This window comes from Scyliorhinus torazame, chromosome 2 (genome assembly GCF_047496885.1).
Source record: "Scyliorhinus torazame isolate Kashiwa2021f chromosome 2, sScyTor2.1, whole genome shotgun sequence".
NCBI classification, from domain to species: Eukaryota; Metazoa; Chordata; class Chondrichthyes; order Carcharhiniformes; family Scyliorhinidae; genus Scyliorhinus; species Scyliorhinus torazame.
The window spans coordinates 18,124,518-18,145,023 of NC_092708.1; the positions used below are offsets into that span (position 1 = coordinate 18,124,518).

Here is a 20,506-nt window from a genome sequence, read left to right on the forward strand (position 1 = left end):
TTCACTCCCAGGTATCTGTTATTCTGTATATAAACCACCCCGAACCCCTCGATTAGATTCCAGTCTGTAACACACTCCCGGGTATCTGTTATTCTATATATAAACCACCCCTAACCCCTCGATTAGATTCCAGTCTGTAACTCACTCCCGTGTATCTGTTATTCTATATATAAACCACTCCGAACCACTCGATTAGATTCCAGACTGTAACTCACTCCCGGGTATCTGTTATTCTATCTATAAACCACCCCGAACCCCTCAATTAGATTCCAGTCTGTAACTCACTCCCGGGTATCTGTTATTCTATCTATAAACCACCCTGAACCCCTCGATTAGATTCCAGTCTGTACCTCACTCCCGGGTATCTGTTATTCTATACATAAAACCCCCGAACCCAAGGGCAGCAAGGTGGCACAGTGGTTAACACTGCTGCATCACCGCGCCAAGGATCCAGGTTCGATGCCGGCCCAGGGTCGCTATCCATGTGGAGTCTGCACGTCCTCCCCATGTCTGCGTGGGTTTCCTCCGGGTGCTCCGTTTTCCACACAAACTCCAAAGATGTGCAGGTGAGGTGGATTGGCCATGACAAATTGCCCTTAGTGTCCAAAAAGGTGAGGTGAGGTTACTGGGTTACAGGGATAGGGTGGAGGCATGGCTTAAGTAGGGTGCAGACGCGATGGGCCGAATGGCCTTCTCCTGCAATGTAAATTCTATGATCTATGCTAAATTGCCCCATAATTGGGAAAGAATAGAGCACTTAAATTTTTTAAAAATCGAACCCCTCGATTAGATTCCAGTCTGTAACTCACTCCCATGTATCTGTTATTCTATATATAAATCACCCCGAACCCCTCGATTAGATTCCAGTCTGTAACTCACTCCCGGGTATCTGTTATTCTATATATAAACCACCTCGAACTCCTCGATTAGATTCCAGTCTGTAACTCACTCCCGGGTATCTGTTATTCTATATATAAACCACCCTGAATCCCTCGATTAGATTCCAGTCTGTAACTCACTCCCGGTTATCTGTTATTCTATATATAAACCACCCTGAACCCCTCGATTAGATTTCAGACTGTAACTCACTCCCGGGTATCTGTTATTCTATACATAAACCACCCTGAATCCCTCGATTTGATTCCTGACTGTAACTTCTTCTTGGGTGCCTGTTATTCTATATATTATGAAATGAAAATCGCTTATTGTCACAAGTAGGCTTCAAATGAAGTTACTGTGAAAAGCCCCTAGTCGCCACATTCCGTCGCCTGTTCGGGGAGGCTGATACGGGAATTGAACCGTGCTGCTGGCCTGCCTTGGTCTGCTTTGAAAGCCAGCGATTTAGCCCTGTGCTAAACAGCCCCTTATAATCTTTGGTTCTCATTTATAGTCAGTCCTGCTCAACACCTGCTGTGATGTGACCTGAGTTTAAATACAAATTAATGTTGATTAGAAGCATTCCTGTCCTTCAATCATTCTTTTCGCTTTCTAACAGATATTCTTTGAACTTCAGTTCAATTAGCTGCGGATGTGTAGGTGTCCAGAGAGAAGGCACTGCAATCATATTCAGGAATTTTCAAAGGTGCTTTGTCATAATTTAATGCCAGTTTGAAACAACAATTTATTGTTCATTCTGACTGGAGTCAGCTGCTGTATAATTAGTTCCGACTGGGTGAGGAGAATGAGGAGGGATTCTGTACAATGTGTGCGAATGGGACGGATTTTGGGTCAATTGGGATTCTATGCAATGGGTGTGAATTAAATGGAGTTTGGATGCATTGAGGACGTGTACAATGGGTTTGAATTGAAAGGTTTTTGGGTCCATTAGATTAGGTACAGTAAGGGTGCCATGTGGCGCAGTGGTTAGCACTGGGGACTGCGGCGCTGCGGAACCCAGTTCGAATCCCGGCCCTGGGTCACTGTCTGTGTGGAGTTTGCACATTCTCCCCGTGTCTGCCTGGGTTTCACCCCCACAACCCAAAGATGTGCAGGGAAGGTGAATTGGTCGCGCTAAATTGCCCCTTAATTGGAAAAAAAAAGTCATCGGGTACTCTAAAATTTAACAAAAAAAAGAGTAGGTACAGTACAGTTACACGGAAAACTCCCTCTGCTCTGACCAACAGAGAGAAAGTGAACCAAATGGGATGTATTTTACTCTGATTGCATGCAGCATTTTACGTGAAGAGTCCAATCCATTGATGTTGCAAAGTGCGATAGAACTAAGAAGGCACTTTTGAAATGTAGTCGCTGTTGTCATGTATGAAACCAGGCATTCAAGTTGTGGACAGAAAGCTCCCACAAACAACAAAGCAATAAAAGATCACGGGCGGGATGCTTCATTGGCTGATGCCGAAATCACGAAACTTGATTGGGCGGAGAATAAGTTGCGACGCTAAAATCGTGGCGGGCACCGATTTGACGCCAGATCGCTATTCTCCAGCACCTCGACAGCGGAGTCAATGAGGTCCGGAACGCACGTACAGTAAACTCCGTTTGCATATCATTAGCAGGCCTGACCCAGTATTCTTCGGAGCCTCCAATGGGCCACGTTCTCGATGGCGTGGGTCGCTTGGAAAATCTTGAAACCGACGCCGTGGCTGCTGAGGGGGAGAGAGGGGGTTCAACATCATGTCCAACAGAGTGTCCAACATCGCCGCAGTTTGCTGACAGTTGTGCCGCTGGCCGGAGAGTGGCTTCTGCCAGGGCCGGGGGGAAGTAGCGGGGGGGTGGCCAGGAGGTGGGATGTGGGGTCGGGGTGGATGGGCAGGGAACACCATTGCCGCAACTGGCAAGGCAGCCATGCAGCTGCGCACACCGCTGACTGCCCACTCTGAACTTAGGGTCATGGGTCATACAGGTGTCCCCCCCCCCCCGCCAGGGTGCTGCCTGGCCCCAGCCGACCCATCAGCAGTATGGGCGTGCTCCAGTACAACCTGTGGCAACTTGTTGGCTGGGATGAGTGTGGGTGGGGAGTGTAATGTGTATGTGGGGCTGCAGCTTCCCATTGGAATCGATTGTGTTCCACGTGGCGCCGGTGGGAGCCCCTCTACGGTCACTGCATCGATCCAGGTGCGGCGCCAGTTTTGCTGACGTGAAAGTCCACGAATCCTGCGTCGGCATCAACACTTAGCCTCAGAAATGGAGAATCCCGCCCCATATAATTTGTTTTCACAGTCTTAGTTGAGGTATAGATACTGGCCAGCACATTAAAGAGAACTCGCCTGCTCTTCCTTGAAACAAGGCAATCATTTACGCCCATCTAAAACGGCAGATGAGGCAAACAACGGAGGCTACATCTCTGCAGCACTCCCTCAGTACTGCACAGGGAGTGTCAGCCTGGGATTTTGTGCTTATGTCTCTGGAGTGGGATTTAAACCCACAACCTTCTGACTCTGAGACAGGAGGATTACCCACTGCGGGGATTAAGAAAAGTAAATGTACACAAATATGCTGATGCATACATATTCAAGAGGCGGCTGGATATAGCACTTGGGGAGAATGGGATCAAAGGCTATGGGGAGAAAGCAGGATTAGGCTATTGAGTTGGATGATCAGCCATGATCGTGATGAATGGCGGAGCAGGCTCGAAGGGCCAAAAGGCCTCCTCCTGCTCCTGTCTTCTATGTATCTATGTACCCAGGCAAACGTCTTTATTTACGGAGACGTTTCTGGACCCAGCTTTCTTTTTTGTCCGCAGGCCATCGATTTGAGGACAACCCTGGAGTTCGTCGCCACCTGGTCAAGAAACCGTCAAGAAGCCAAATGAGTAAAGTTAACATCAAAATCTCCCAAGCCAGCATGAAAAAGATTCGGGTGGAAAGGAAAACCCATGAGGTATCTGCATCTTCACTCCTTGTTCAATGTAACATGACATGTGCATTCAGATAGTGCCTTTCATGACCCCAGGGCATCCTAAAGGGCTTTACAGCAGGTGAAGTACGTTTTTGAAGTTTAGTCACTGTTGCAATGTGGGAAACACCAATTTGCATACAGTAAGCTCCCACATTAGTCATAAAATAATGAGTAGATCATTTCATTTTATTGATGTTGGTTTAGTGATAAATATTGTCCAGGACACCAAGATTGAACTCCCCTGCTCTTCAAAATAGAGGATTTTTTAATATCCCCCTCAGTAGGTAGATCGGCCCTCAGTTTCAGCACTTCATCTGGATTTGGATTTGGATTTGTTTATTGTCGTGTGTACCGAGGTACAGTGAAAAGTATTTTTCTGCGAGCAGCTCAACAGATCATTAAGTACCTGAAAAGAAAAGGGAATAAAAGAAAATACATAATAGGGCAACACAAGGTCCAAAATGTAAATACATAGACACCGGCATCGGATGAAGCATACAGGGGTGTAGTGTTAATGAGGTCAGTCCATAAGAGGGTTGTTTAGGAGTCTGGTAACAGCGGGGAAGAAGCTGTTTTTGAGTCTGTTCGTGCGTGTTCTCAGACTTTTATATCTCCTGCCTGATGGAAGAAGTGACACCTCTGACAGTGCAGCACTCCTTCAGTCCTGTACTGGGAGTGTCAGCCTGGATTCTAACCTCAAGAATCTGGGGTGCAACTGGATTCATGTTATAATTAGAGGGGAAAGTGTAACCCACTGAGACACAGCAACGTACTCGAGACTAGTGCATTGGACATTTAGAACAAAGAACAAAGAAAATTACAGCGGAGGAACAGGCCCTTTGGCCCTCCAAGCCTGCACCGACCATCTGAACTAAACTTCCTACCCTTCCAGAGACCATATCCCTCTATTCCTATCCTATTCATGTATTTGTCAAGTCACTATCGTATCTGTTTCCACCACTCCTCCGGCAGCGAGTTCCAGGCACCCACTACCCTCTGTGTAAAAGAACCTGCCTCGTACATCACATTTAAATCTTGCCCCTCGCAACTTAAACCTATGCCTCTAGTAATTGACCCCTCTATCCTGGGAAAAAGCTTCTGACAATCCACTCTTTCCATTCCCCTCATAATTTTGTAGACCTCTATCAGGTCGCCCCTCAACCTCCGTCGATCCAGTGAGAACAAACCAACTTCCTCCAACCGCGCCTCATAGTTATTGCCCTCCATACCAGGCAACATCCTGGTAAATCTCTTCTGCACCCTCTTCAAAGCCTCCACATCCTTCTGGTAGTGTGGCGACCAGAATTGAACACTATACTCCAAGTGCGGCCTAACTAAGGTTCTATAAAGCTGCAACATGACTTGCCAATTTTTAAACTCAATTCCCTGGCCGATGAAGGCAAGCATGTCGTATGCCGTCTTGACTACCTTCTCCACCTGAGTTGCCACTTTCAGTAGTAACCTGTATACATGGACACCCAGATCCCTCTGCCTGTCAATACTAAGGGTTCTGCCATTTATTGTATATTTCCCATCTGTATTAGACCTTCCAAAATGCCTTACCTCACATTTATCCGGATTAAACTCTATCTGCCATCTCTCTGCCCAAGTCTCCAACCAATCTATATCCCGCTGTATCCTCTGACGGTCCTCATCGCTATCCACAATTCCGACAACCTTTGTGTCGTCCACAAACTTACTAATCAAACCAGTTACATTTTCCTCCAAATCATGTATATATAGATATTACAAACAGCAACGGTCCCAGCACTGATCCCTGAGGAACGTCACCAGTCACAGCCCTACATTCAGAAATGCACCCTTCCACTGCTACCCACTGTCTTCTATGACCAAGCCAGTTCTGTATCCACCTGACCAGCTCACCTCTGATCCCGTGCGACTTCAACTTCTGTACCAGTCTGCCATGAGGGACTTTGTCAAAGGCCTTACTGAAGTCCATGTAGACAACATCCACTATCCTACCCTTAGCAATCATCTTCGTCACTTCCTCGAAAATCTCAATCAAGTTAGTTTGGCACGACCACCCCTTCGCAAAACCATGATGCCTCTTGCTAATACGTCCACTTATTTCCAAGTGGGAATAAATCATGTCTTTAAGAATCCTCTCCCATAATTTCCCTACCACTGCCGTAAAGCTCACCGCCTGTAATACCTGGATTATCCTTGCTACCCTTCTTAAACAAAGGAACAACATTGGCTATTCTCCAATTCTCTGGGACCTCACCTGTAGCCAGTGAGGATACAAAGATTTCTCTCAAAGCCCCAGCAATTTCCTCCCTTGCCTCTCTCAGTATTCTGGGGTAGATCCCATCAGGCCCTGGGGACTTATCTATCTTAATGTTTTTCAAGACCCCCAATACCGCCTCAAAGAACAAAGAAATGTACAGCACAGGAACAGGCCCTTCGGCCCTCCAAGCCCGTGCCGACCATACTGCCCGACTAAACTACAATCTTCTACACTTCCTGGGTCCGTATCCTTCTATTCCCATCCTATTCATGTATTTGTCAAGATGCCCCTTAAATGTCACTATCGTCCCTGCTTCCACTACCTCCTCCGGTAGCGAGTTCCAGGCACCCACTACCCTCTGCGTAAAAAACTTGCCTCGTACATCTACTCTAAACCTTGCCCCTCTCACCTTAAACCTATGCCCCCTAGTAATTGACCCCTCTACCCTGGGGAAAAGCCTCTTACTATCCACTCTGTCTATGCCCCTCATAATTTTGTATACCTCTATCAGGTCGCCCCTCAACCTCCGTCGTTCCAGTGAGAACAAACAGAGTTTATTCAATCGCTCCTCATAGCTTATGCCCTCCATACCAGGCAACATTCTGGTAAATCTCTTCTGCACCCTCTCTAAAGCCTCCACATCCTTCTGGTAGTGTGGCGACCAGAATTGAACACTATACTCCAAGTGTGGCCTAACTAAGGTTCTATACAGCTGCAACATGACTTGCCAATTCTTATACTCAATGCCCCGGCCAATGAAGGCAAGCATGCCGTATGCCTTCTTGACTACCTTCTCCACCTGTGTTGCCCCTTTCAATGAGCTGTGGACCTGTACTCCTAGATCTCTTTGACTTTCAGTACTCTTGAGGGTTCTACCATTCACTGTATATTCCCTACCTGCATTAGCCCTTCCAAAATGCATTACCTCACATTTGTCCGGATTAAACTCCATCTGCCATCTCTCCGCCCAAGTCTCCAGACAATCTAAATCCTGCTGTATCCTCAGACAGTCCTCATCGCTATCCGCAATTCCACCAACCTTTGTGTCGTCTGCAAACTTACTAATCAGACCAGTTACATTTTCCTCCAAATCATTTATATATACTACAAAGAGCAAAGGTCCCAGCACTGATCCCTGTGGAACACCACTGGTCACAGCCCTCCAATTAGAAAAGCATCCCTCCATTGCTACCCTCTGCCTTCTATGGCCTAGCCAGTTCTGTATCCACCTTGCCAGTTCACCCCTGATCCCGTGTGACTTCACCTTTTGTACTAGTCTACCATGAGGGACCTTGTCAAAGGCCTTACTGAAGTCCATATAGACAACATCTACTGCCCTACCTGCATCAATCATCTTAGTGACCTCCTCGAAAAACTCTATCAAGTTAGTGAGACACGACCTCCCCTTCACAAAACCGTGCTGCTTCTCACTAATACGTCCATTTGCTTCCAAATGGGAGTAGATCCTGTCTCGAAGAATTCTCTCCAGTAATTTCCCTACCACTGAAGTAAGGCTCACCGGCCTGTAGTTCCCGGGATTATCCTTGCTACCCTTCTTAAACAGAGGAACAACATTGGCTATTCTCCAGTCCTCCGGACATCCCCTGAAGACAGCGAGGATCCAAAGATTTCTGTCAAGGCCTCAGCAATTTCCTCTCCAGCCTCCTTCAGTATTCTGGGGTAGATCCCATCAGGCCCTGGGGACTTATCTACCTTAATATTTTTTAAGACACCCAACACCTCGTCTTTTAGGATCTCAATGTGACCCAGGCTATCTACACACCCTTCTCCAGACTCAACATCTACCAATTTCTTCTCTTTGGTGAATACTGATGCAAAGTATTCATTTAGTACCTCGCCCATTTCCTCTGGCTCCACACATAGATTCCCTTGCCTATCCTTCAGTGGGCCAACCCTTTCCCTGGCTACCCTCTTGCTTTTTATGTACGTGTAAAAAGGCTTGGGATTTTCCTTAACCCTATTTGCCAATGACTTTTCATGACCCCTTCTAGCCCTCCTGACTCCTTGCTTAAGTTCCTTCCTACTTTCCTTATATGCCACACAGGCTTTGTCTGTTCCCAGCCTTTTAGCCCTGACAAATGCCTCCTTTTTCTTTTTGACGAGGCCTACAATATCACTCGTCATCCAAGGTTCCCGAAAATTGCCGTATTTATCTTTCTTCCTCACAGGAACATGCCTGTCCTGTATTCCTTTCAACTGACACTTGAAAGCCTCCCACATGTCAGATGTTGATTTGCCCTCAAACATCCGCCCCCAATCTATGTTCTTCAGTTCCCGCCTAATATTGTTATAATTAGCCTTCCCCCAATTTAGCACATTCATCCTCGGACCACTCTTATCCTTGTCCACCAGTACTTTAAAACTTACTGAAATGTGGTCACTGTTACCGAAATGCTCCCCTACTGAAACATCTACCACCTGGCCGGGCTCATTCCCCAATACCAGGTCCAGTACTGCCCCTTCCCTAGTTGGACTGTTTACATATTGTTTTAAGAAGCCCTCCTGGATGCTCCTTACAAACTCCGCCCCGTCTAAGCCCCTGGCACTAAGTGAGTCCCAGTCAATATTGGGGAAGTTGAAGTCTCCCATCACCACAACCCTGTTGTTTTTACTCTTTTCCAAAATCTGTCTACCTATCTGCTCCTCTATCTCCCGCTGGCTGTTGGGAGGCCTGTAGTATACCCCCAACATTGTGACTGCACCCTTCTTATTCCTGATCTCTACCCATATAGCCTCACTGCCCTCTGAGGTGTCCTCTCGCAGTATAGCTGTGATATTCTCCCGAACAAGTAGCGCAACTCCGCCTCCCCTTTTACATCCCCCTCTATCCCGCCTGAAACATCTAAATCCTGGAACGTTTAGCTGCCAATCCTGCCCTTCCCTCAACCAGGTCTCTGTAATGGCAACAACATCATAGTTCCAAGTAGTAATCCAAGCTCTAAGTTCATCTGCCTTACCCGTAATGCTCCTTGCATTAAAACATATGCACTTCAGGCCACCAGACCCGCTGTGTTCAGCAACTTTTCCCCGTCTGCTCTGCCTCAGAGCCACACTGTCCCTATTCCCTAGTTCTCCCTCAATGCTCTCACCTTCTGACCTATTGCTCCCGTGCCCACCCCCCTGCCATACTAGTTTAAACCCTCCCGTGTGACACTAGCAAACCTCGCGGCCAGGATATTTATGCCTCTCCGGTTTAGATGCAACCCGTCCATCTTATACAGGTCACACCTGCCCCGGAAGAGCTCCCAGTGGTCCAGAAAACGGAAACCCTCCCTCCTACACCAGCTGTTTAGCCACGTGTTTGTCTGCTCTATCTTCCTATTTCTAGCCTCACTGGCACGTGGCACAGGGAGTAATCCCGAGATTACAATCCTCGAGGTCCTGTCTTTTAACTTTCTGCCTAGCTCCCTGAACTCCTGCTGCAGGACCTCATGCCCCTTCCTGCCTATGTCGTTAGTACCAATATGTACAACGACCTCTGCCTGTTTGCCCTCCCCCTTCAGGATTCCCTCTACCCGTTCGGAGACATCCTGGACCCTGGCACCAGGGAGGCAACATACCATCCTGGAGTCTCTTTCACGTCCACAGAAGCGCCTATCTGTGCCCCTGACTATAGAGTCCCCTATTACTATTACTCTTCTGCGCTTTGACCCTCCCTTCTGAACATCAGAGCCAGCCGCGGTGCCACTGCTCTGGCTGCTGCTGTTTTCCACTGATAGGCTATCCCCCCCGACAGTATCCAAAGGGGTATATCTGTTCGAGAGGGGGACAACCACAGGGGATTCCTTCACTAACTGCCTGCCCTTTCTGGTGGTCACCCATTTCTCTGCCTGCACCCTGGGTGTGACCACATTTACATAACTGCGATCTATGACGCTTTCCGCCACCTGCATGCTCCTAAGTGCATCCAATTGCTGCTCCAACCGAACCATGCGGTCTGTGAGGAGCTGCAGTTGGGTGCACTTTCTGCAGATGAAGCCATCCGGGACGCTGGAAGCCTCCCGGACCTGCCACATCTCACAGTCAGAGCACAGCACCCCTCTAACTGACATTGCGTCAATTAATTAAAATTAAAATTTGTCTTTTTTTTTTAAATACTTTTTTTTTTTTAATTGCAAAGTTACTGTCAACTATCTGTTTCCTAGCACTAGATTTCTAATAGAAATGCGATAGCTAACTATAATACTCTCCGATCTCTGGCTTAGATATCCTCTAAATTATAATTAAGTTATTATGTTTAATTAGTTCCCAAATACTCAAATTTTTTTTTTAAATTTAGGTTAGAATCCCAACCAGCCACTCAGGTCACAGCTTTTCTGTGATGCCACTTCAGTTTCCCCCCGACACACACAATTTGAAAAAAGGTATAAAAGTAAAAATCACTTACTTACCTTCTTACCTTCTGAGTGTCTGAGATGTTCTCAGGTTCTCTCGCTGACAGAGACTGCTCCTCCACCACCGATCCTTGACCTGCACAATGCTAATAATATAATAATATAATATGGCACTTACCTTACACCAATGGGTCTCGGGTTTCCTCTCCACCAGAATTTATTGGTTGGGGGGGCGGGGGGGGACTTGCCAGAGGTCGAACTTCCGGTTCACGCCTTATATAAAAACAAATAAAACAGAAAAGAAGAACAGACACGGGACCAGGCAAGGCTTTTAAACTTCACTACTCACCTCCCAGAAGGCCCCTGCGCACCGCTGCCGCCGAAATCCAAAGGGCTGCTCCTGTAAAGGTAAGGTTTTTAAATACACTACTCACCTCCCAGAAGGCCCCTGCGCACCGCTGCCGCCGAAATCCAAAGGGCTGCTCCTGTAAAGGTAAGGTTTTTAAATACACTACTCACCTCCCAGAAGGCCCCTGCGCACCGCTGCCGCCGAAATCCAAAGGGCTGCTCCTGTAAAGGTAAGGTTTTTAAATACACTACTCACCTCCCAGAAGGCCCCTGCGCACCGCTGCCGCCGAAATCCAAAGGGCTGCTCCTGTAAAGGTAAGGTTTTTAAATACACTACTCACCTCCCAGAAGGCCCCTGTGCACCGCTGCCGCCGAAATCCAAAGGGCTGCTCCTGTAAAGGTAAGGCTTTTAAATACACTACTCACCTCCCAGAAGGCCCCTGCGCACCGCTGCCGCCGAAATCCAAAGCCTCCTTTTTGATCTCAACATGACCCAAAATATCGACACACCCTTCCCCAGACTCCTCGTCCACCAAGTCCTTCTCTTTGGTGAATACTCATGCAAAGTACTAATTTAATACCTCACCCATTTCCTCGGGCTCCACGCACAGATTAACTCCCCTGTGCTTGAGTTGGCCAACCCTCTTCCTGGCTACCCTCTTGCTCTTTATGTATGTATAAAAAGCCTTGGGATTTTACGTAATCCAGCTGGCCAATTATTTTCTGTGGCCCCTTTTAGCCCTCCTGACTCCTTGCTTAAGTTTCTTTCTACTTCTTTGTATTCCACACTTGGTTTGTGTGTTCCCAGCCTCCTTTTTCGTTTTGACTAGGCTCACAATATCTCTTGTTATCCCAGGTTCCCGAAACTTGCCATACTTATCCTTCATCTTTACAGGAACATGCCGGTCCTGAATTCCTTTCAACTGACATTTGAAAGTCTCCCACAGGCCAGATGTTGATTTGCCCTCAAACCTCTGCCCCCAATCTACATTCTTCAGTTCCTGCCTAATATTGTTGTAATTAACATTCCGCAATTTAGCACCTTCACCCGAGGACTACACTTATCTTTATCCATCAGTACCTTAAAGCTTACTGAATTGTGGTCACTGTTCCGGAACTGCTCCCCTACTGAAACGTCGACCACCTGGCCGGGCTCATTCCCCAAAAGCAGGTCCAGTACAGCCCCTTCCCTAGTTGGACTATCTACATATTGTTTCAAGAAGCCCTCCTGGATGCTCCTTACAAACTCTGCCCCATCCACAGCCCCCAGCATTAAGTGAGTCCCAGTCAATAGAGGGTAAGTTAAAATCACCCACCACAACAACCCTGTTGCTTTTACACCTTGCCAAAATCTGCCTACATATCTGTTCCTCTATCTCCTGCTGGCTGTCGGGAGGCCTGTAGTAAACCCCCAACATTGTGACTGCACCCTTCATATTCCTGAGCTCTACCCATATAGCCTCGCTGTATGAACCCTCCGAGGATTCCTCCCGCAGTACACCTGTGATATTCTTCTTAACCAGTAGTGCAACTCCCCCAACCCTTTTACATCCCCCTCTGTTCTGCCTGAAACATCTGTATCCTGGAACGTTTAGCTGCCAATCCTGTCCTTCCCTTAACCAAGTCTCTGTAATGGCAACACCATCATAGTTCCAAGTACTAATCCAAGCTCTAAGTTCACCTGCCTTACCTGTTACTTCTCGCATTGAAACAAATGCACTTCAGACCCTTTTTGATCAGCAACCACACCCTGTCTGCACTTCCTCTGTGTCTTACTGGCCCTACTTTCTAGTTCCCCTTCAGTTAATTCACCTTTGCTTTGGTTCCCAGCCCCCTGCCAAACTAGTTTAAATCTTCCCGTGTGACATGAGCAAACCTCCCGGCCAGAATATTTATGCCCCTCCAATTTAGACGCAACCCGTCCTTGTACAAGTCCCACCTGCCCTGGAAGAAACCCTAATGGTCCAGATATTTGAACCATTTTGTGTGTGTGCAAAGAGGGTTTGGTGTGTAGGCTACAATGCGCTGTTAGCATCTCCTGCCTCCACCAATCTGAAGACAATTTCACTGAATATTTCTGTCACTCTCCTTTCCCCATCATTGGCACAGGTTTTTGTTGAGCTGAATGAGCTGGTCGTGGATAAGAACAATGAGGTCAGGTGGCAGGAGACTGCTCGGTGGATCAAGTTTGAGGAAGACGTGGTTTCGGAGACGCACAAGTGGGGCAAACCGCACGTGGCGTCCCTCACATTCCGCAGCCTCCTGGAGTTGAGAAAGACCATTGCACAGGGTGAGTGCTGTTGCAAAGTGAATGTTCCCACCAGGCCGTGCGCATTACACTTTCTGTTTGACCCTGAACTGAGCTTCCGTTTCCAGGTCCCCCCCATCACCAAGGCAACCTCCTTCCCCCCTCGGTACTATTGTCTGTTTCTACCTCTCCGATGCTCCTGAAACTTCGCTTTGTGCCTTTGTTAACCGGGATTTGACTATTCCAATGCCACCTACCACACTCCAGGGGAATGTAAATAGGGAGAGAGGGGTTCAGGAGAATGTAAATAGGGGGCGAGGGACCGGAAAAATGTGAATAGGAAGACAGGAGTTTAGGGGAATGTAAATGGAGAGAGAGGGATTTGGGAGAAAGTAAATAGGGAGAGAGGCGTTCAGGAGAGTGTAAATAGAGAGCGAGGGATTCAGGAGAATGTCAATGGAGAGAGAGGGATTTAGGAGAGTGTAAATGGGGAGAGAGGGGATTGGGGAGAATATAAATGGGGAGAGAGGGGATTGGGGAGAATTAAAATGGGGAGAGAGGGGATTGGGGAGAATGTAAATGGGGAGAGAGGGGATTCGGGAGAATGTAAATGGGGAGAGAGGGGATTGGGGAGAATGTAAATGGGGAGAGAGGGGATTGGGGAGAATGTAAATGGGGAGAGAGGAGGTTGGGGAGAATGTAAATGGGGAGAGAGGAGGTTGGGGAGAATGTAAATGGGGAGAATGTAAATGGGGCAGAGAGGGGATTGGGGAGAATGTAAATGGGGAGAGAGGGGATTGGGGAGAATGTAAATGGGGAGAGAGGTTATGGGGGAGAATGTAAATGGGGAGAGAGGGGATTGGGGAGAATGTAAATGGGGAGAGAGGGGATTGGGGAGACTGTAAATGGGGAGAGAGGGGATTGGGGAGAATGGAAATGGGGAGAGAGGGGATTGGGGAGAATGTAAATGGGGAGAGAAGGGATTGGGGAGAATGTAAACGGGGAGAGAGGGGATTGGGGAGAATGGAAATGGGGAGAGAGGGGATTGGGGAGAATGTAAATGGGGAGAGAAGGGATTGGGGAGAATGTAAATGGGGGGAGAGGGGATTGGGGAGAATGGAAATGGAGAGAGAGGGGATTGGGGAGAATGTAAATGGGGGAGAGAGGGGATTTGGGAGAATGTAAATAGGGAGAGAGGGGATTAGGGAGAATGTAAATGGGGAGAGAGGATTGGGGAGAATGTAAATGGAGAGAGGGGATTGGGGAGAATGTAAATAGGGAGAGAGGGGATTGGGGAGAATGTAAATAGGGAGAGAGGGGATTGGGGAGAATGTAAATGGGGAGAGAGAGGATTGGGAAGAATGTAAATGGGAGAGAAGGGATTGGGGAGAATGTAAATGGGGGAGAGACGGGATTGGGGAGAATGTAAATGGGGAGAGAGGGGTTTGGGGAGAATGTAAATAGGGAGGGAGGGGATTGGGGAGAATGTAAATGGGGAGAGAGGGGATTGGGGAGATTGGAAATGGGGAGAGAGAGGATTGGGAAGAATGTAAATGGGAGAGAGGGGATTGGGGAGAATGTAAATGGGGAGAGGGAGGTTCAGGAGAATGTAAATGGGGAGAGAGGGGATTGGGGAGATTGAAAATGGGGGAGAGAGGGGATTGGGGAGAATGTAAATGGGGAGAGAGGGGGCGAAATTCTCCCCCAACGGCGGGATGCCCGCCGTCTGGCGCCAAAGCCGGCGCAAATCAGACGGGCATCGCGCCGGCAAAAAGGTGCGGAAGTCTCCGCATCTTTGGCGGCCTAGCCCCAACATTGAGGGGCTAGGCCGACGCCGGAGGGATTTCCGCCCCGCCAGCTGGCGGAAATGGCGTTTGTTGCCCCGCCAGCTGGCGCGGAAATGCGGCGCATGCGCGGGAGCGACAGCGGCCGCTGTCAGTTTCCCAGCGCATGCGCGGGAGCGTCAGCGGCCGGTGTCAGTTACCCGCGCATGTGCAGTGGGGAGAGTCACTTCCGCCTCCGCCATGGTGGAGGCCGTGGCGGAGGCGGAAGGGAAAGAGTGCCCCCACGGCACAGGCCCGCCCGCGGATTGGTGGGCCCCGATCGCGGGCCAGGCCACCGTGGGGGCACCCCCCGAGGTCAGATCGCCCCGCGCCCCCCCCCAGGACCCCGGAGCCCGCCCATGCCGCCTGGTCCCGCCGGTAAATACCAGGTTTGATTTACGTCGGCGGGACAGGCAATTCCTGGGCGGGACTTCGGCCCATCCGGGCCGGAGAATCCAGCGGGGGGTCCCGCCAACCGGCGCGGCTGGACTCCCGCCCCCGCCCAATCTCCGGGAGCGGAGACTTCGGCAGGGGCGGGATTCACGGCGGCCAACCGCCATTCTCCGACCCGGCGGGGGGTCACAGAATGACGCCCAGTGTTTGGGGAGAATGTAAATGGAGAGAGGGGATTGGGGAGAATGTAAACGGGGAGAGAGGGGTTTGGGGAGAATAGAAATGGGGAGTGAGGGGATTGGGGAGAATGTAAATGGGGAGAGAGGGGATTGGGAAGAATGTAAATAGGGAGAGAGGGGATTGGGGAGACTGTAAATGGGGAGGGAGGGGATTGGGGAAATTGGAAATGGGGGAGAGGGGATTGGGGAGAATGTAAATGGGGAGAGAGGGGATTGGGGAGATTGTAAATGGAGAGAGGGGATTGGGGAGAATGGAAATGGGGAGAGAGGGGATTGGGGAGAATGTAAATGGGGAGAGAGGGGATTGGGGAGAATGTAAATAGGGAGAGAGGGGATTGGGGAGAATGTAAATGGGGAGAGTGAGGATTGGGGAGAATGTAAATGGGGAGAGAGGGGATTGGGGAGAATGTAAATAGGGAGAGAGGGGATTGGGGAGAATGTAAATGGGGAGAGAGGGGATTGGGGAGAATGTAAATGGGGAGAGAGGGGATTGGGGAGAATGTAAATGGGGAGAGAGGGGATTGGGGAGAATGTAAATGGAGAGAGGGGATTGGGGAGAATGTAAATGGGGAGAGAGGGGATTGGGGAGAATGTAAATGGGGAGAGAGGGGATTGGGGAGAATGTAAATGGAAAGAGGGGATTGGGGAGAATGTAAATGGGGAGAGAGGATTGGGGAGAATGTAAACGGAGAGAGGGGATTGGGGAGACTGTAAATGGGGAGAGAGGGGATTGGGGAGAATGTAAATGGGGAGAGAGGGGATTGGGGAGAATGTAAATGGAGAGAGGGGATTGGGGAGAATGTAAATAGGGAGAGAGGGGATTGGGGAGAATGTAAATAGGGAGAGAGGGGATTGGGGAGAATGTAAATGGGGAGAGAGGATTGGGAAGAATGTAAATGGGAGAGGAAGGATTGGGGAGAATGTAAATGGGGGAGAGACGGGATTGGGGAGAATGTAAATGGGGAGAGAGGGGTTTGGGGAGAATGTAAATAGGGAGGGAGGGGATTGGGGAGAATGTAAATGGGGAGAGAGGGGATTGGGGAGAATGTAAATGGGGAGAGAGAGGATTGGGAAGAATGTAAATGGGAGAGAGGGGATTGGGGAGAATGTAAATGGGAGAGAGGGGTTTGGGGAGAATGTAAATGGGGAGAGGGAGGTTCAGGAGAATGTAAATGGGGAGAGAGGGGATTGGGGAGATTGAAAATGGGGGCGAGAGGGGATTGGGGAGAATGTAAATGGGGAGAGAGGGGGCGAAATTCTCCCCCAACGGCGGGATGCCCGCCGACTGGCGCCAAAGCCGGTGCAAATCAGACGGGAATCGCGCCGGCAAAAAGGTGCGGAAGTCTCCGCATCTTAGGCGGCCTAGCCCCAACATTGAGGGGCTAGGCCGACGCCGGAGGGATTTCCGCCCCGCCAGCTGGCGGAAATGGCGTTTGTTGCCCCGCCAGCTGGCGTGGAAATGCGGCGCATGCGCGGGAGCGACAGCGACCGCTGTCAGTTTCCCAGCGCATGCGCGGGAGCGTCAGCGGCCGCTGTCAGTTTCCCGCGCATGCGCAGTGGGGAGAGTCACTTCCGCCTCCGCCATGGTGGAGGCCGTGGCGGAGGCGGAAGGGAAAGAGTGCCCCCACGGCACAGGCCCGCCCGCGGATCGGTGGGCCCCGATCGCGGGCCAGGCCACCGTGGGGGCACCCCCCGAGGTCAGATCGCCCCGCGCCCCCCCCCAGGACCCCGGAGACCGCCCATGCCGCCTGGTCCCGCCGGTAAATACCAGGTTTGATTTACGTCGGCGGGACAGGCAATTCCTGGGCGGGACTTCGGCCCATCCGGGCCGGAGAATCCAGCGGGGGGTCCCGCCAACCGGCGCGGCCGGATTCCCGCCCCCGCCCAATCTCCAGGAGCGGAGACTTCGGCGGGGGCGGGATTCACGGCGGCCAACGGCCATTCTCCGACCCGGCGGGGGGTCAGAGAATGACGCCCAGGGTTTGGGGAGAATGTAAATGGAGAGAGGGGATTGGGGAGAATGTAAACGGGGAGAGAGGGGTTTGGGGAGAATAGAAATGGGGAGAGAGGGGATTGGGGAGAATGTAAATGGGGAGAGAGGGGATTGGGAAGAATGTAAATAGGGAGAGAGGGGATTGGGGAGACTGTAAATGGGGAGGGAGGGGATTGGGGAAATTGGAAATGGGGGAGAGAGGGGATTGGGGAGAATGTAAATGGGGAGAGAGGGGATTGGGGAGATTGTAAATGGAGAGAGGGGATTGGGGAGAATGGAAATGGGGAGAGAGGGGATTGGGGAGAATGTAAATGGGGAGAGAGGGGATTGGGGAGAATGTAAATAGGGAGAGAGGGGATTGGGGAGAATGTAAATGGGGGAGAGAGGGGATTGGGGAGAATGTAAATGGGGAGAGTGGGGATTGGGGAGAATGTAAATGGGGAGAGAGGGGATTGGGGAGAATGTAAATAGGGAGAGAGGGGATTGGGGAGAATGTAAATGGGGAGAGGGGGGATTGGGGAGAATGTAAATGGAAAGAGGGGATTGGGGAGAATGTAAATGGAGAGAGGGGATTGGGGAGAATGTAAATGGGGCAGAGAGGGGATTGGGGAGAATGTAAATGGGGGAGAGAGGGGATTGGGGAGAATGTAAATAGGGAGAGAGGGGATTGGGGAGAATGTAAATGGGGAGAGGGGGGATTGGGGAGAATGTAAATGGAAAGAGGGGATTGGGGAGAATGTAAATGGAGAGAGGGGATTGGGGAGAATGTAAATGGGGCAGAGAGGGGATTGGGGAGAATGTAAATGGGGGAGAGAGGGGATTGGGGAGAATGTAAATGGAAAGAGGGGATTGGGGAGAATGTAAATGGGGAGAGAGGGGATTGGGGAGAATGTAAATGGAAAGAGGGGATTGGGGAGAATGTAAATAGTGAGAGAGGGTATTGGTTAGAATGTAAATGGAGAGAGGGGATTGGGGAGAATGTAACTGGGGAGAGAGGGGATTGGGGAGAATGTAAACGGGGAGAGAGGGGATTGGGGAGAATGGAAATGGGGGAAAGAGGGGATTGGGGAGAATGTAAATGGGGAGAGAAGGGATTGGGGAGAATGTAAATGGGGAGAGAGGGGATTGGGGAGAATGTAAATGGGGGAAAGAGGGGATTGGGGAGAATGTAAATGGGGAGAGAGGGGATTGGGGAGAATGTAAATGGAGAGAGAGGGGATTGGGGGGAATGTAAATGGGGAGAGAGGGGATTGGGGAGAATGTAAATGGGGAGAGAGGGGATTGGGGAGACTGTAAATGGGGAGAGAGGGGATTGGGGAGAATGTAAATAGGGAGAGAGGGGATTGGGGAGACTGTAAATGGGGAGAGAGGGGATTGGGGAGTCTGTAAATGGGGAGAGAGGGGATTGGGGAGACTGTAAATGGGGAGAGAGGGGATTGGGGAGACTGTAAATGGGGAGAGAGGGAATTGGGGAGAATGTAAATAGGGAGAGAGGGGATTGGGGAGACTGTAAATGGGGAGAGAGGGGATTGGCGAGAATGTAAATAGGGAGAGAGGGGATTGGGGAGACTGTAGATGGGGAGGGAGGGGATTGGGGAGATTGGAAATGGGAGAGAGAGGGGATTGGGGAGACTGTAAATGGAGAGAGGGGATTGGGGAGAATGTAAATGGAGAGAGGGGATTGGGGAGAATGTAAACGGGGAGAGAGGGGATTGGGGAGAATGTAAATGGAGAGAGGGGATTGGGGAGAATGTAAACGGGGAGAGAGGGTATTGGGGAGAATGGAAATGGGGAGAGAGGGGATTGGGGAGAATGTAAATGGGGAGAGAGGGGATTGGGGAGAATGTAAATGGGGAGAGAGGGGATTGGGGAGACTGTAAATGGGGAGAGAGCGGATTGGGGAGAATGGAAATGGGGAGAGTGGGGATTGGGGAGATTGGAAATGGGGGAGAGAGGGGATTGGGGAGAAAGTAAATGGGGAGAGAGGGGATTGGGGAGATTGTAAATGGAGAGAGGGGATTGGGGAGAATGGAAATGGGGAGAGAGGGGATTGGGGAGAATGTAAATGGGGAGAGAGGGGATTGGGGAGAATGTAAATGGGGAGAGAGGGGATTGGGGAGACTGTAAATGGGGAGAGAGGGGATTGGGGAGAATGTAAATAGGGAGAGAGGGGATTGGGGAGACTGTAGATGGGGAGGGAGGGGATTGGGGAGATTGGAAATGGGAGAGAGAGGGGATTGGGGAGACTGTAAATGGAGAGAGGGGATTGGGGAGAATGTAAATGGAGAGAGGGGATTGGGGAGAATGTAAACGGGGAGAGACGGGATTGGGGAGAATGTAATTGGAGAGAGGGGATTGGGGAGAATGTAAATGGGGAGAGAGGGTATTGGGGAGAATGGAAATGGGGAGAGAGGGGATTGGGGAGAATGTAAATGGGGAGAGAGGGGATTGGGGAGAATGTAAATGGGGAGAGAGGGGATTGGGGAGACTGTAAATGGGGAGAGAGGGGATTGGGGAGAATGGAAATGAGGAGAGAGGGGATTGGGGAGATTGGAAATGGGGGAGAGAGGTGATTGGGGAGAATGTAAATGGGGAGAGAGGGGATTGGGGAGATTGTAAATGGAGAGAGGGGATTGGGGAGAATGGAAATGGGGAGAGAGGGGATTGGGGAGAATGTAAATGGGGAGAGAGGGGATTGGGGAGAATGTAAATAGGGAGAGAGGGGATTGGGGAGAATGTAAATGGGGGAGAGAGGGGATTGGGGAGAATGTAAATGGGGAGAGTGGGGATTGGGGAGAATGTAAATGGGGAGAGAGGGGATTGGGGAGAATGTAAATAGGGAGAGAGGGGATTGGGGAGAATGTAAATGGGGAGAGAGGGGATTGGGGAGAATGTAAATGGGGAGAGAGGGGATTGGGGAGAATGTAAATGGAAAGAGGGGATTGGGGAGAATGTAAATGGGGCAGAGAGGGGATTGGGGAGAATGTAAATGGGGCAGAGAGGGGAT

At 50.1% G+C, this 20,506-nt stretch overlaps 1 protein-coding gene across 2 annotated transcripts in view; it reads left to right on the forward strand.

Annotated features, from left to right (window-relative positions):
- The window catches only part of LOC140386548 (anion exchange protein 3-like), a 254,089-nt gene that overhangs the window by 136,061 nt on the left and 97,522 nt on the right, over positions 1 to 20,506 (forward strand). For both annotated transcript variants that reach the window (XM_072468972.1, XM_072468979.1), the window contains exons 7-8: positions 3,698 to 3,834; positions 12,913 to 13,093. In XM_072468972.1, the coding sequence (XP_072325073.1) occupies positions 3,698 to 3,834; positions 12,913 to 13,093 (318 nt within the window). The remainder of the gene's footprint in view (positions 1 to 3,697; positions 3,835 to 12,912; positions 13,094 to 20,506) is intronic.